The sequence below is a fragment of the Sceloporus undulatus genome, chromosome 5 (assembly GCF_019175285.1).
Source record: "Sceloporus undulatus isolate JIND9_A2432 ecotype Alabama chromosome 5, SceUnd_v1.1, whole genome shotgun sequence".
Lineage (NCBI taxonomy): Eukaryota > Metazoa > Chordata > Lepidosauria > Squamata > Phrynosomatidae > Sceloporus > Sceloporus undulatus.
The window spans coordinates 74,761,015-74,774,655 of record NC_056526.1 but is presented as its reverse complement, the minus strand read 5'-3'; the positions used below and the strand labels follow the sequence as shown (position 1 = coordinate 74,774,655).

The following is a 13,641-nucleotide window of genomic DNA, read 5'->3' as shown; positions in this document are numbered from 1 at the left end:
ACTAGACCACTATAAACATGGTCTTATCATGGAGAACTAGCATACAAATAAATATGGTGCTGATCTTTCTGAGTACAGTAGTTGGATAATTTGAGATGCCTCAAGCTAGATTTCAAACTTCTGGAATTGCCATTCCTGGGAAGGCTATGCTTGTGCAATATCTTATCCATACCTCCTACAGCTATTAAAAGCACAGGAACTCTAAGGAGAAAAGGTAGCAAATAAAAGGGGTCAGAGAGGGTTCCATTTTTGCATCTCAGCATTGTATGTAAGAAATTTAACACATTTCTTGTTTTCTGTCTATGAAGCAACTTTGAAAGGAGTGCTTCTGAGCTGGAAATTAGCAGTGTGTCTGTACTTACTAGTCAAACTTTTCAGCAGATGATTTGCATAACAATCATATAATTACATAATATGAAAATCTGGCTCCTTGGATTTTGTGAACTAGAGAATGGCCACTCTGAGAGAGAGAGAGAGAGAGACTAACTGCTGCTTTCTAGTAAGGGTAGTGAAAGTCAGGAGGTTGAAAGGGCAAATAAGAATAGAAGTAGAGGAAGAATAGAACATGTAAGAAAGAGAGGAGAGGGAGGAGAGAATCAACATGGGGATGAAGGGGATAAAGGGATTTCTACACCAGAAGAAGCTGGTATAGGCTGAGTACCGGGCTGGAGAGAGAGAGAGAGAGAGAAAGAACAGCGTGAAAGAAAAAGACTGTGGGGGTGAAGGACAAGAGAGAAGTGTTGGGATGAGAATGTGACTAATGGATTTTTAAACCTGGTTGAAGCCAGGTACTTAGGCTAGTAATACATTTAAATAATGTACTACACTTTGATTCCATATAATTGTGCTTATTATTATGCTAAATAACAGAACAAACAAGCTTCATTTATATACCACTTCATACCACCTAGGCAGTGTCTAAGTGGTTTACAACTGTAAGCTAATTTGCCTCCAACAATCTGGGTACTCATTTTAGCGACCTCGGAAGGATGCAAGCCTGAGTCAAGCTTGAGCCCTTTTGCTGGTCTTGAACTTGCAACCTTATGGTTTTGAGTGAGTGGCTGCAGTACAGGCATTTAACCACTGCGCCACAGTATGTGCTCTCTCTCTCTCTCTCTCTCAATACACACACACACACACACACACACACACACACACACACCTCCTGACATTCACAGTGAACAATATGACTCCAGAATCATAGCAATCCACTTTTCTTTCACTTTTGGTCTAGTTTCTAAAAAGTCAGCTCTTTTTTGGGTCATCCATGACATTTGAGAAACCAAAATGTTTATTTTTAACTGAAATATTTGTCTTCTTGAAAGTGGTCAGTACTTTGGAATGGAGAAAAGTATTACTGTTTTGGGAAATGATGCATGTAGCTTTCATTAAAAGCCTTTCCCTACATCACAAGTTTTTTAGAAAGACATATGAAACCCACTCATATGGATTTGTTGTTTTGTTTTTTGCAGATACCTCAAATCAGCTATGCATCTACAGCTCCAGAGTTAAGTGATAACACCAGGTATGATTTTTTCTCTCGGGTGGTACCTCCTGACTCCTATCAAGCCCAAGCCATGGTCGACATTGTGACAGCACTTGGATGGAACTATGTGTCAACACTGGCTTCAGAGGGGAACTATGGGGAGAGTGGTGTTGAAGCATTTATGCAGATCTCAAGGGAAATAGGTAAGTGGACATCTAAAAAACCCCAAACCAAATGTATTTAGGGCTAACAAGTTAGCAAACTCTCGAGCGTTGTTTTGAGGTCTGACTGATTGTTGTAGAATGATTAAACTCTTTGAGGGAAGCTCAATGTGGTATAGCTAGTTTTGTTTGTCATTGATCTGTTAATGTGGCATTGTCATAGTGGGTTAGAAAGCAAATAAATCAAAGTTGTGAGAAGCCAAATAAAACCATAACACTATTGTTTGGAAAGATGGTGGTGGAAATTAAATCTTTGACTGGTGATTGTCTGGGGTGTGTCTGGACCACTTGTTTCTTCATTGTGGAAAGAGAAGGGATCTGGACTAAGAGTAATAAATGCCTGATAGTCTTTGGAGTATGTTTTTCCTTTCTATAGCTTCAGTATGGAAAAAGAAAGCACCAAGAGATACTATACATCATTGAGACTTGTTCTCTCACATATGCATAGATCCTTGGTGATATAGTGAATGAATGGTCACCTTGGTTGGATTGGCATCTGGATTCCTTAGTACACTTTTGTAACAGAATGACATTTGCATAGGATGAAAAACAATTATATTCTGAATCTGCCTTTCACTCCTCTCATATTAAATGGGACATCAGAAATCGAACTTTGAAACACATTAGGAAGAGTGAGAATAATACATATTGTGATCATGATGAATATGGGGGCTTTAGACACTATAGCTGGTAACTCTATCCGATCACGGTTCATGCATTTTAAAAATCTTATTGATCCAGTTTTTACTTGCTTAACTAACTCCTGACATACCCTAGTTGTTAATTTTAGGATGAAATGGTGCTATATAAAAGCAAAGTCATTAGCATGAGGTGTTTTTCTCTTGTCTCTTTGATCTTTATCTATCGGGTGCTCATTAGAGTAGTTATTTTTTGTCTCAAAAACTGGGGCTTTTTAAAGAACAATAGATTTTTAGTGTGCATTAAATGATGAAAAGAGAACTGTGAATAATGGGGTGTTATGGTACTGGTATTCATAAATGTTCATCAGTGAGTTTCAATCTACTAAGTAATGTTTATGTAACAGATCTAAAAGAAAAGTATTCAGCAAACCTGTGGTGTCAAATGGAAACAAACAAACAAACAAACAAACAAACCTTCAGGCAACTTTCAGGTTTTCAGAGTGGCATGCATGGTGGCATTCATTTTACTAATCCAGCAACTCTGTGAAAGTGATGAGTCTGAGAAGAGTGAATGGCCCAAGGTAAACAACTGAGAGTTATGGGTGAATGGAGATTTCTCAGTCCAAATCTGGCAGCTGTTCTTTGCTGGTACTCAGAATGGCAGTATGTCCTAAATATTCACAGAAAACTATTTCATCTACTTGGAATAATGGAGAAAATTGTTTTATCTGGTAAACTGCAAAACAATTCAATTCAGTCTTCAAATCTGAGGGTACTCAAATGAAGCAACATGTTGCATTTAAAACAATGGAATCCTCTGGACCTCCAGATCATCTTGGACTGCAACTCCTAATAGTTCAAGGCAGCACAGCCAAAGGGGACGAAATATGAAAGCTGCAGTCCAGAAACATCTAGAGGGTGCATGATTACCACCTTGTATTCATGCTTATGTCAGTTTATAGCTGTACGGATATGTGGTCTGTTGAAGATGTTTGGAATGCTCCAGATCAGAGCCACCAAGAACTGACTGTTTATATTCAGTGCACACTTTGCAGTGATCTTCTCTTGTCAGTTTCAGTAGCCTGTGCAACAGTAATCTGATTGTGTATAAATGATTGATAGATGGCTCTAGTAAAGATGACATTACCACAGAAACCTGAAGCAGTGAGGTTACCTGAAGTGTGGCTCATGAACTGAAAAACTTTTTCAGATCTCTGATATCCAAGTAATTTATATTAAATCTCACAGGTATACTTAGGAAACAGCCATGTCACTGTTGTATCATGATTTATACATTTTGCAACTATTCTTTGGAGTAAGAGTCAGAAAAAAACATGCCTTTAAACTTGTATAGATTTTGGGAATATTTGGGGTTTGGTCAAATATTTAATAACTTGTTAACAAAGAGACTAAGAACAGAACTGGCTTTGAACAATACTGCTACTTAAAAAGAAATAAAGAAATTCTGTGTTGTTTTAGGTTACAAGCCTTTAAGAATTCTGTAAATGCATTTGGCTGTCCTTTCTTCTTGTCATTTCCTTAAATATTCAAAAGGGAAATGAATGGACTGTCGACTCAAAGCGGCATAATGAAAAGGTCAATGTGGGACCTCAATAACATGTCACAGGTTTCTATTAGGCATCAGCAAAGATCACATGTAGTGCACAACCCAGCTGAATATTAATAATTCCTAGGACAATGGTTGTAAATGAATCTGCAAAACTACTGGTTATAAAATGTCAAAATGTGAATTATTGTCTGAAGACAATGTAGTAGATGAAGATACTTGATTCCTGGCTTTTACAAGTTTGACAAGGCTGATAGTCTGCCTTCCCAAGCTCTGTGTTCCTGTACTTTTGACAAAAAAAGAAAAAGAAAAAGAATTGGTATGAAAGAAATGAGTGGAACATAATTAATCTGTTTGTCTAACATATGAATAGCTTTAATTCTGAACAATTAGTTAGAAAAAATTAGGTAGAAAAAATAAGTGCAATATAAAGAAAATCCATTCTGTTTTAGATAGAACTTGGAAAAGTTCCTTTTTGGGACTACAGCCGGCCCTTGTTATACACGGCTTTTTTATACACGGATTCAAGCATCCATGGTTTGAAAATGTTCAGAAAAGTATAAATTTCAAATATCAAACCCCGATTTTCCATTTTTTTTTATAAGGGACACCATTTTGCTATGGCATTATAGTTAATGGGACTTGAGCATACACAGATTTTGTTATACACGGGGGATATTGGAACCAAACCCCAGCGTATAACAACGATCCACTGTATAACCCCCAGAATATCCCAGCCAACATGGCCACTGCTGGTAATTTATAGTAATAGTAGCCCAAAAGGTAAAATTTGCATAAAGGGAAATTTCTGTGCCTCTTCCTTATGCTGCTTCCCTCTCTGCTTTGCAAGACTTTCATGAGGATTGGGAGCCCTTGAGCAAGATCTGGGTTATGGACAAGTAGAGAGAGAGAGAGAGTGCTGATAGGAGTAGATCAAGAAGAAGCAACTTGCATATACAGCAATACAGGTGAATCAAATCAAAGGGAAACATGGTGTTAGTCTGGAATATCAGTATGCAAAGGGATCTTGTAGCACATTTAAGGCTAACCGTGAAAGAAGATGTAGCATAAGCTTTCATAGTCTAGGTTTGCTTCTTCAGATGCATCGGCGGTGGAGAGAGGAGACAGTTGACCAGAATGTGCATATGGGATTCCTGTTGGTCATTTGTCTAACAAAGTATGGAAAAAGGATGCTGGATTATATATTGAAATATAAGAAGCTGGTTCAGTTGACTTTTTAATGCAAATATATTAGCTCACACCAAGACATGTGCATGAACCAAGACAGGTATCCTTTTGAAGTCACACTTTTTGGAAATTTATGCCTGCATCTGCACTGCAGAAAAAATCCAGTTCAATACCACAAAACTGCCATGGTGCAATGCTATGGAATTCTGGGAACTGTAGTTTTGTGAGACAGCCTTCTCTGTTATAGAGGTCTAGTGCCACAACAAACTACAGTTCCCAGAATTCTATGGCATTGAGACATGGCAGTTAAAGCGATGTCAAACTGGATTATTTATGCAGTGTAGGTGCAGCCTTATATGTAGTTTTTCTTTTAAAGTATGTGTACCAAAATGTCTAAAAGGTGAAAATGCTCAGAGGCATTCATAAATGAAAGTTATGAAAGCAACTTAAACAATTGCACTATATTAGGGAAAATGACTTGCAAAAATGTGAATATTAAGGAAGAAATGGCTCCCCGAAATGTATATATTAAGTAAAATATAAAGAAAAATAAGAAAATGAATGACAGCAATACTGACAGGTTTCTCTACTCTTAGTTACAAATTTGAAGGGCTCCTAGGTAACAATGGACAGAATATTAAAATGTATTCAACAAATGGTCAAAAATGTATTTCTCAAGTGTCAGGAAACTCTGAGGAGAATTCTAGACTAGTGAGAATCCTTACAGTTTGGGACTTAATTAGTACAAAATGCACCTACTTTGTGCAGAACATATGGCTATTTGCATGGAAAATTTGGTGTTCTGCACAAAAGACCACATGTAATTTTGTGTGGAATGAATCCTCAAATACAGCCTTTTCTGTGCAGGAAATAGCATTTTCTGAACAGAAAAACAATAACCCATTCATACTAAGTTTGTGCAGAATTAGTCTGAACTTGCAAATAGTCTTTGAAAATATAGGGCAAGGCCCTATCAACAGAATTTCATCCCCTTCATAGTTCTGGAAGGGCACAAATATGCTGGTGTGGCCACCATTTTGGGTGACCAGGAGTGATGTCAGTACTTCTTGCCTTTTAAGTGATTTTGTGAGGAAGGCTGAAACAGGTTGTTTGCGTTTAGCAAACTCTTTTAAAGGGGCTTCAGCAATATCTATATCTGTATTGCTATCTATCTATCTCTATCTATCTATCTATCTATCTATCTATCTATCCTACAAATATTTGGGTGGGTGATGAGGCCTTATGAGGCAGGATTGCTGTGGATACATTTCACATGACCATTAGTCTGCATGATCATCATTCCTACATTAACCAAATAATTAGGCATGGTAGTTTGTTGATATTCCTTTTCTAAAAGTTTTATTGGGCTAGTCAATAGAGGCCTCCTCTTCTCTAATTATGTCTGCCTGCAGACACATATACACACTCTGGTGTGTTTCATTCAAGCATCATGGACCCAAAGAAGTGACAGCTAAAGCCTGGGTTGCTAGCAAGAAAAGCACAGTGGTTGGCCTTTCATTTCTCAAACTCTGGCAGCAGAAAATGATTAAACATTGTATCTCTGGGGTGCTGCCTTTTTGCTTGGTTCAGTTATTGCAACGTTCTTATTACAAAAATCCAATCCATCGTCTTAATGGGTGTGGAATGCTGGAGGACAGGTTTTATCCCTCCTAGCGGCCAGTGAAGCATCAGCTTGAGTCTTGATGGGAAGTAGATGCCTCTTATGACAGGCACTTAAAGGAGAGAATAAAAACGACAAGACAGAACACTCCAGCTTATTATTAAGGGAAAACATTCAGCACCTTTTGAACTCTCACTCTCTCTCTCTCTACACATAATACTGAGAAACCGAATAATCTGTCAGTGTAAAAGCATTGATGGAATAGTTTTTGAGCAGGGATAAATGCTGTGGAAGGTTTTGGGGGGAAATGAAATTTGTTCTGTAGCTTTGAGGGTTAGAGTTAGGAAGGTCAGTAATATTATTGGGCAGTGATATGAACTGGTCTTCCCAGTTTGTCATTCTTCATTTCTCTTTCTTGATCTCCCCCATAGTAGTAGCATTCATGTTCCTGGAAACCAAGTTTGGAAACGTTACTTGTCCCCAAATACAACCTTCATTTTCATCCATCCAGCATGAAGATTGTGTGTGTGTGTGTGTGTGTGTGTGTGTGTGTGTGTGTGTGTGTAAGGGGGGGAGGGTTTATACTTCATGCTAAAGTAAAATAAAATAATTTCTGTGCAGGATAATCTCCTTGGAACTCTTGTTATGTATTTACCAGGTGAAAATTTTACAGAAATATTCATTGTCTTCATAGTGTGGATAAAACTGTGGAAATGATTCATCATCAGCTGCAAGGATGAATAGTTAAATAGTAACATCCCTACATATACTAAAATAATTATTCTTGTCACTAGATTCCCTCTTACATTTCCCACCCCTTTCATTTCCCTTTGTTAATTTTTGTTTGGTTACCATTTTATAATCCATATCTGAATAGCTGCTCCATTTTTGCAAGCCATTCAAGTGTAGTAGCTACATCAATATAGATGATACTGTAGTACTTCTCTTTTCTGGTGCCATTTTATAATTTGCAGTAGCTTGGATGGAACTGCTGGATCTGCCTGGCAAACCACTGTACTTGATTTTCTGGTTGTGTCAAGCAACAGCCACAGGAAATAATGTACAGAGGTAGCACAGTAGCCACCTGGGCATTTGTTATGTTTTTTCTGTGCCCTGAAGATCATCTTGCAGTTCCCCCTACTTGGTGATGTATAAATGATAAGTAGAAGTGTGGGTGGTAAATGTTATACATAATGAGCATAAAAGCATAAGCTTCACTTTTAGAGAGTGTGTGTGGGAGTGTATGTGTGTATGTCAGACAAAGACAAAAATGATACAGGAAGACGTCAAGCAGCTTAAATTGCTGGTTGACATGTGAAATGTTTGATATTAATATAGGGCTAAAACTGTATATTTATTAAAATCTGATATATTCAAAAGATATTATATAATGCACTATGTTGCATACATGGAAATAACGGTTGTGACTTTTATGTATTCATATTTTTCAAATTACCTTGAAATGTCTTCTTAGTTTGGTAGGTAACTTATTGTTCCAAACACTTCTTTTTTTAAAGGCACACTTGTGACAGTGTGTCCTCCCCTTTAAGTAAACAAATCCCAGGTAATAGCAGAAATACAATATATACCTAGTAATCTTTCTTCTCTGTAGCATTGAAGTCAAAAATTGAATTCATATGGAACAAATTGATTTATACATTAAAATATTATTTTACAGTCCCTGAAAGGGGGAAATATTGGGGCGGGGAATGCCAAGATTGTTTTTTATATTTTTCCCAACTCTTTGTGAAAGCCACAATAAAAATCTGTCAGGAGATACTTAATAAGGCCTCTTTATGCAGCAAAGTCACAACTGCAGGCCAGAATCTAAAGATGGTTAGGACTGTATTTTGGGAACCTGAATAAATGCAGTCACACTTAGAATGACTGATTTTTTTTAAAAGGGATTTTACTTTGAAATACAATTAAAATGTAAGATGAGCTACAGACTCTCTTTAGTTAGAATTGTGAGATTTTACCAGTGTAGCAGAGCTGGGGATTATGCAGCCTTTAAGGTAGCCAGTTCGGGACTAAAACCCTTGCTCTGAGATTCATCCCTCACACTCGGACGAGAGAGAGGGACTAAACCCTGAAATCTGGCAACCCTCGGAGCCTCCCAGATGTCGTTGGGTAGTAACTGCCATCTGTCTTTCTGAGTATAATCAATGGTAAGGCATTATAGGAACTGCATTCCAACAATACCTGGAGGGCCATATACTCCCCTGCTCTATGCTGAAACTAGTTGGAGAGACAGATTTCATCAATTAGCTTTTTAGTCTCTTTCCATTGTGCCAGTCAAGAATGTCAGGAAATACTCTGGAAGGGGAGAACTGTCTGCCCTGGTTTCCCTAGTGTTAGCCTCCACTGGATCTCAGTTCATTCAATGAAGAAAGACATATGATCTAGCTAGCCCATAGGCAACAGAACACTCTGGAAAAACACCACAGAGTGATATAATATCATTAATTAAGGAGGAAAGGGGAAGATTAATTACAATCCTTCATGTATCATGGGTAAGCCAGTGGGAAAATTGGAGTATAACACCCTAAGGCACAACTTCCTAAATGTTCAGAGAACTTGAAAGTATAAGTTATGTAGCTGAATCATAGCCAGAAGAATATATTCAACTCTGTTCAATAATCAGAACATGGTCAGAAAACCTAACAACTTCCACAGAGAAGACAAAGTGATAGTGCTGTTACATTGGAGGAAGGATAAGGAAACTGTTGACGCTATCATAAGGCCTTGGTGGAAGGCCAGCTCTACCATTAGGCAGGTAAAGCCTGTTTGAAGTGGCAGATGCTAGGGGTACAGCAGTGGCAGCCTCCAGCACATTTTTATTCTCTTCGCTTTTCCTGTATCTTGGAAGAAAATATTGTGTGTTCACATAGTATTCCCTGCTGTGTTGTGTGTGGTAAAGAACCGTTGCCATTACCAGCACTGAAGTAGGTTTCAACAACCAGTCCTATTGGCTTTCTAACTGGATTGAAGGGCCCCACCTTCTTCTTTACCTCAGGCAGCCAAATATCTTGGTCCCCAAACTTGATTCTTCCCAGGTGGTGTCTGCACAGACCAGGATACTCTGGGAATAGCCCATTACCAGCACTGAAGTAAGTTTCAGCACTGAAGTAAGTTTCACCCCCTCTTTGCACTGAGCTAAGAACAAGGCACTCAGCCTTGATCACATTTTTGAGTATCTCATTCTGACTTCAGAGTGAGCGAGTGGGATGCATTTTAAACAGCCACCTGGCATTGCAATGGAGGGCTCCAGATCTTCCAGGAAGATCTGGAGCCAACAGGGAGTTTTTACAATATCTGGAGGGCCAGCTCTATGCTGAAATAAGATGGGGAGACAGATTTCATCAATTAGCTTTTTAGTTTCTTTCCACGGTGCCTCTCATAAAATATTCATGAGACTCAGGAAACCCCCTGGAATAGTGGGTATAAGAACAAGGGGACAACTGTCCTAGTTTCCCTAGAGCAGGGTTTACTATGAATTTGGTGCTGAATGGAGCAGACATTGTCCAATCTGTTTGCATCAGCACAGGGGTTTAGGTTGTGCTTTGTCCAGCCTCCCTGCTAAGAGGATGTGGGAAGGGCATTTTACTTGGCCTGTGCAGGCAAGGCCTCAGTCACATGAATGAAATTTTCCTAAACTGAGGACATAATTCAGAAGATCAGCCATGAAAGGCAGCTTTTCTTCCTTTCAAAGCTCCCGTAAGGCCCAATTTTCTTAACTTCGATGGCATCCTGATCTTCCATCTCACTCTTCTGAGCAGACATTGAAAGCATCCAGGGTCTTTAAATATATATCTTCAGAATATTGCTGAAGCGGAATACCACTGATAAATTTATTTCAGTTTGCAAGCTGTAAGTAATATTAAACACTCACACGGATAAACAGAACCATATCTATATTTGAAACACTGCAATGGAGAAGTCTGAGTGCATTAATATTGCAGAAGCATTAAAAGGGTTCCAGGAAAAAAAATTAAGTAATTTTACCAGATATTGCAGAAGCCTTTTAAAAAGTGCAACATAATTTTTAGGAGATTATTATTAAACAGACAATTTTAATTCTTACCCTTACTACTGTTAATAAACATTATGTTCCACTGCTTCAGCAAGGTGTTCCCCTCTCCCTAATCGTTCTTCTGTTTATTTGAGCAGAAGACAGCAGTATTAAAAAAAATCATGCAGAAAGATACCTTTCGGCTCTGTTTAATTGGATTTTTCACTGCATCCTTGTGGCAATGCTGAAGGCTGAGATTTTTCAAGTTCACTTAAGGGAATGAAGATACCCCTTCCCATTAATTTAGGAAATAAAGCTTTGACAAGCTTGGGTTGTGTGATCAAGATCTAAAAATTAATTAATGGAATTAATTAGAATATATGATTTCATCGCCCTCTTAGGCCAGAGGAAAGTGGGCATTTTAAAAATGCATGATACCTTGAATTCAGTGACTGTAGTATGTATGCATATTTTCTAACCCACATTATTCAATTCTGACCCTGCCAAGACTTCTTCTTTTTCCTTTGCATGGAGAATATTCTTCATCAAAGGCTAGAAAGAGGGACATATTTCAGTGTATAGGGTCACCTATGTGTATGCAAGAACTTGCACAAAGTTTTGGGATGATGCTGTATATATATTTAGAGTGACTTTACAAGGTCAACCAGTTTACAGCATGTCAACCATATGTCTTCAAGTCTGACCCTGTAACATTTGAAATGGAGATAGATGGGTGTCTAGCAATGATGTGTCAGAGAGGGACACAAATCAATTGTGTTCATTATGTATCTCCATGAGCTTGCAGACCATTTATCTCCTCTTGAGGCACAATGGCATTCACTGGAAGAGATGAAGTAAAGAAGCATCAAACTTAATTATATTTCTTTATTGCTTAAATTATTTATATCCCACCCTCTATCCAGAGATCTTATGACAGTATACATTAAAACCAACCTGACAAATTTGAAACAGTATAAATAATGAAAATCCTTTTTAAAGGCTAAAATATATTTAACAACTTACCAAGTTAAAAGTTAAATGCTTAACATAGTTTGAAATGATTTAAAACTATGCATACTTGAGGGTTAGGTGGGCCCCAAAAGATTTAATCAACAATTTTTCCCCTTGAAATGTCAACTATGTTGGTGTCAATAGGGCTTCCAAAAGTAGGGTTTCCCCCTTCCTGGGGTGCCATAGCAGAGAAGTCCCCCTCCCATGTCCTCCCATAGCAAATTCCCCTGATGGGGCACATAGAAGGTCACCTCCAGCAGATGTTACATCTCAGATGGGCAAATACCTGGAGAGGTGCTCCTTTCAGTATCAAGGTGCAAAGCCATTTAGGAGTTTAAATGTCATTACCAGTACCACAATTCTGATCAAAAATATATTGGCAACCAATACAATTCCTTTAAAACCAGTATTATATGTTATTCTAAGATGTTTTTTGTGGGTTTTTCGGTCTGGAAGAGTTTCTTCCTGACATTTCGCCAACATCTGTGGCTGGCATCTTCAGAGAATGCTTGCCTGGAAAAAGTGTGTGTGTGTATACACTGTGTGACCCTGGGAATGTAGGAGTGATTTGCATGTGTATTGTTCTGTACTGATGGCAGGCCTCAGGCTGGGAGGCTAATGCAAAAGAGGATTAGTGTCTGCTAATTGGTGATCATTATCTGCTGGGAAAGCCCCAGACTTTGAGTGGTTTCCCATTTGCATTTGCTGAGTCCGTATTTTGCTATTCCTCAGGACTGGTAGCCAAATTTTGTTCACTTTAAGGGTTTCTTCTTTCTGATTGAAATTATCCAGATGTTTGTGGATTTCAGTGGCTTCCCTGTGCATCCTGACATGGTAATGGTTGGCATGGTCCAGAATATCAGTGTTTTATGCCCAGGATGGTTTGTGGCATGTTCTGCTACTGCTGACTTTTCTGGCTGGCCCAGTCAGAAAAATCAGCAGAACATGCCACAAGCTAAGCTAATAATGAGAAGTTAATTTCATTTCATTTGTACATAAATAAATACACTATTTGTAACTTTAGCAGCCCCATCTAACCAGGATTAGGATCTTGGCTCACTGTTCTTGTAAATGAGCCCTGCTCTAGTAGTTTTACATACACAGATGATTAAGTGATATAGGCATCGCTAATGTATAATTAAAATAAAGTGGATTAACTCAAAAAGTGTCAAACAATGCTGCTTTAGAAGACTAAATCTGCATAGTCTTCTTGGCCAGAACACAAGAAATAAGGATATTGGCAGAGACTATATTTTGTCCAGTGAAGATTCACTGTTTTGTTATGCATAGTTTGCTTTAATCTAACTCCTTGTGTGTGCAGTTTTTGTCTGGGTGAAGAGCATGAGATTTTAAAAAAACAAATATAGGTCACTATAAGTGGGACATGCAAAAAAGAAAAGAAAAAGAAAAAGTGCTGAGTAGAGCATTCTTGATCAGTATTCAAGCCAGCTAATACTGTCTTCCCTCAGGTACTATGCTCTGTTTTGCTTCCCTATGCCAAAATTGTCATTGTTGTGTTCTTTCAAGTTGTTTCTGACTTATGGTGACCCTAAGGTGAAGTTACCATAGGGTTTTCTTGACAAGAGCATAAACCAGTCTCAGTCTTTAATGGGCTGCCATTTTGGAAGGCTTGCCTCTAGGCTCCCCTGATTTCGACGAACCTTAATATTTTCCAGAGTTATTAAATCCCCTTTACACTTTCCCTGATAAAGTGCATTAGGTTCCAGACCACTGTTGTAAAGTGAATATCACCTTAACGTTAACCACAGCCTTGTTTTATTGTCCTGTACATGTAAAAGCCTAAAACATATACACTGTCATTTATTAAGTGTGCAGTAGTGCTAGGTCTAAAAAAAATGACACAAAAATAAGAATAATAAATGAATGGCTGAAT

At 38.2% G+C, this 13,641-nt stretch overlaps 1 protein-coding gene across 4 annotated transcripts in view; it reads left to right on the top strand.

Moving 5' to 3' along the window:
* GRM8 (glutamate metabotropic receptor 8) overlaps positions 1-13,641 on the top strand; it is a 588,148-nt gene that overhangs the window by 128,690 nt on the left and 445,817 nt on the right. For all 4 annotated transcript variants that reach the window (XM_042470814.1, XM_042470816.1, XM_042470812.1 and 1 more), the window contains exon 3: positions 1,473-1,689. In XM_042470814.1, coding sequence (XP_042326748.1) covers positions 1,473-1,689 — 217 coding nt within the window. The remainder of the gene's footprint in view (positions 1-1,472; positions 1,690-13,641) is intronic.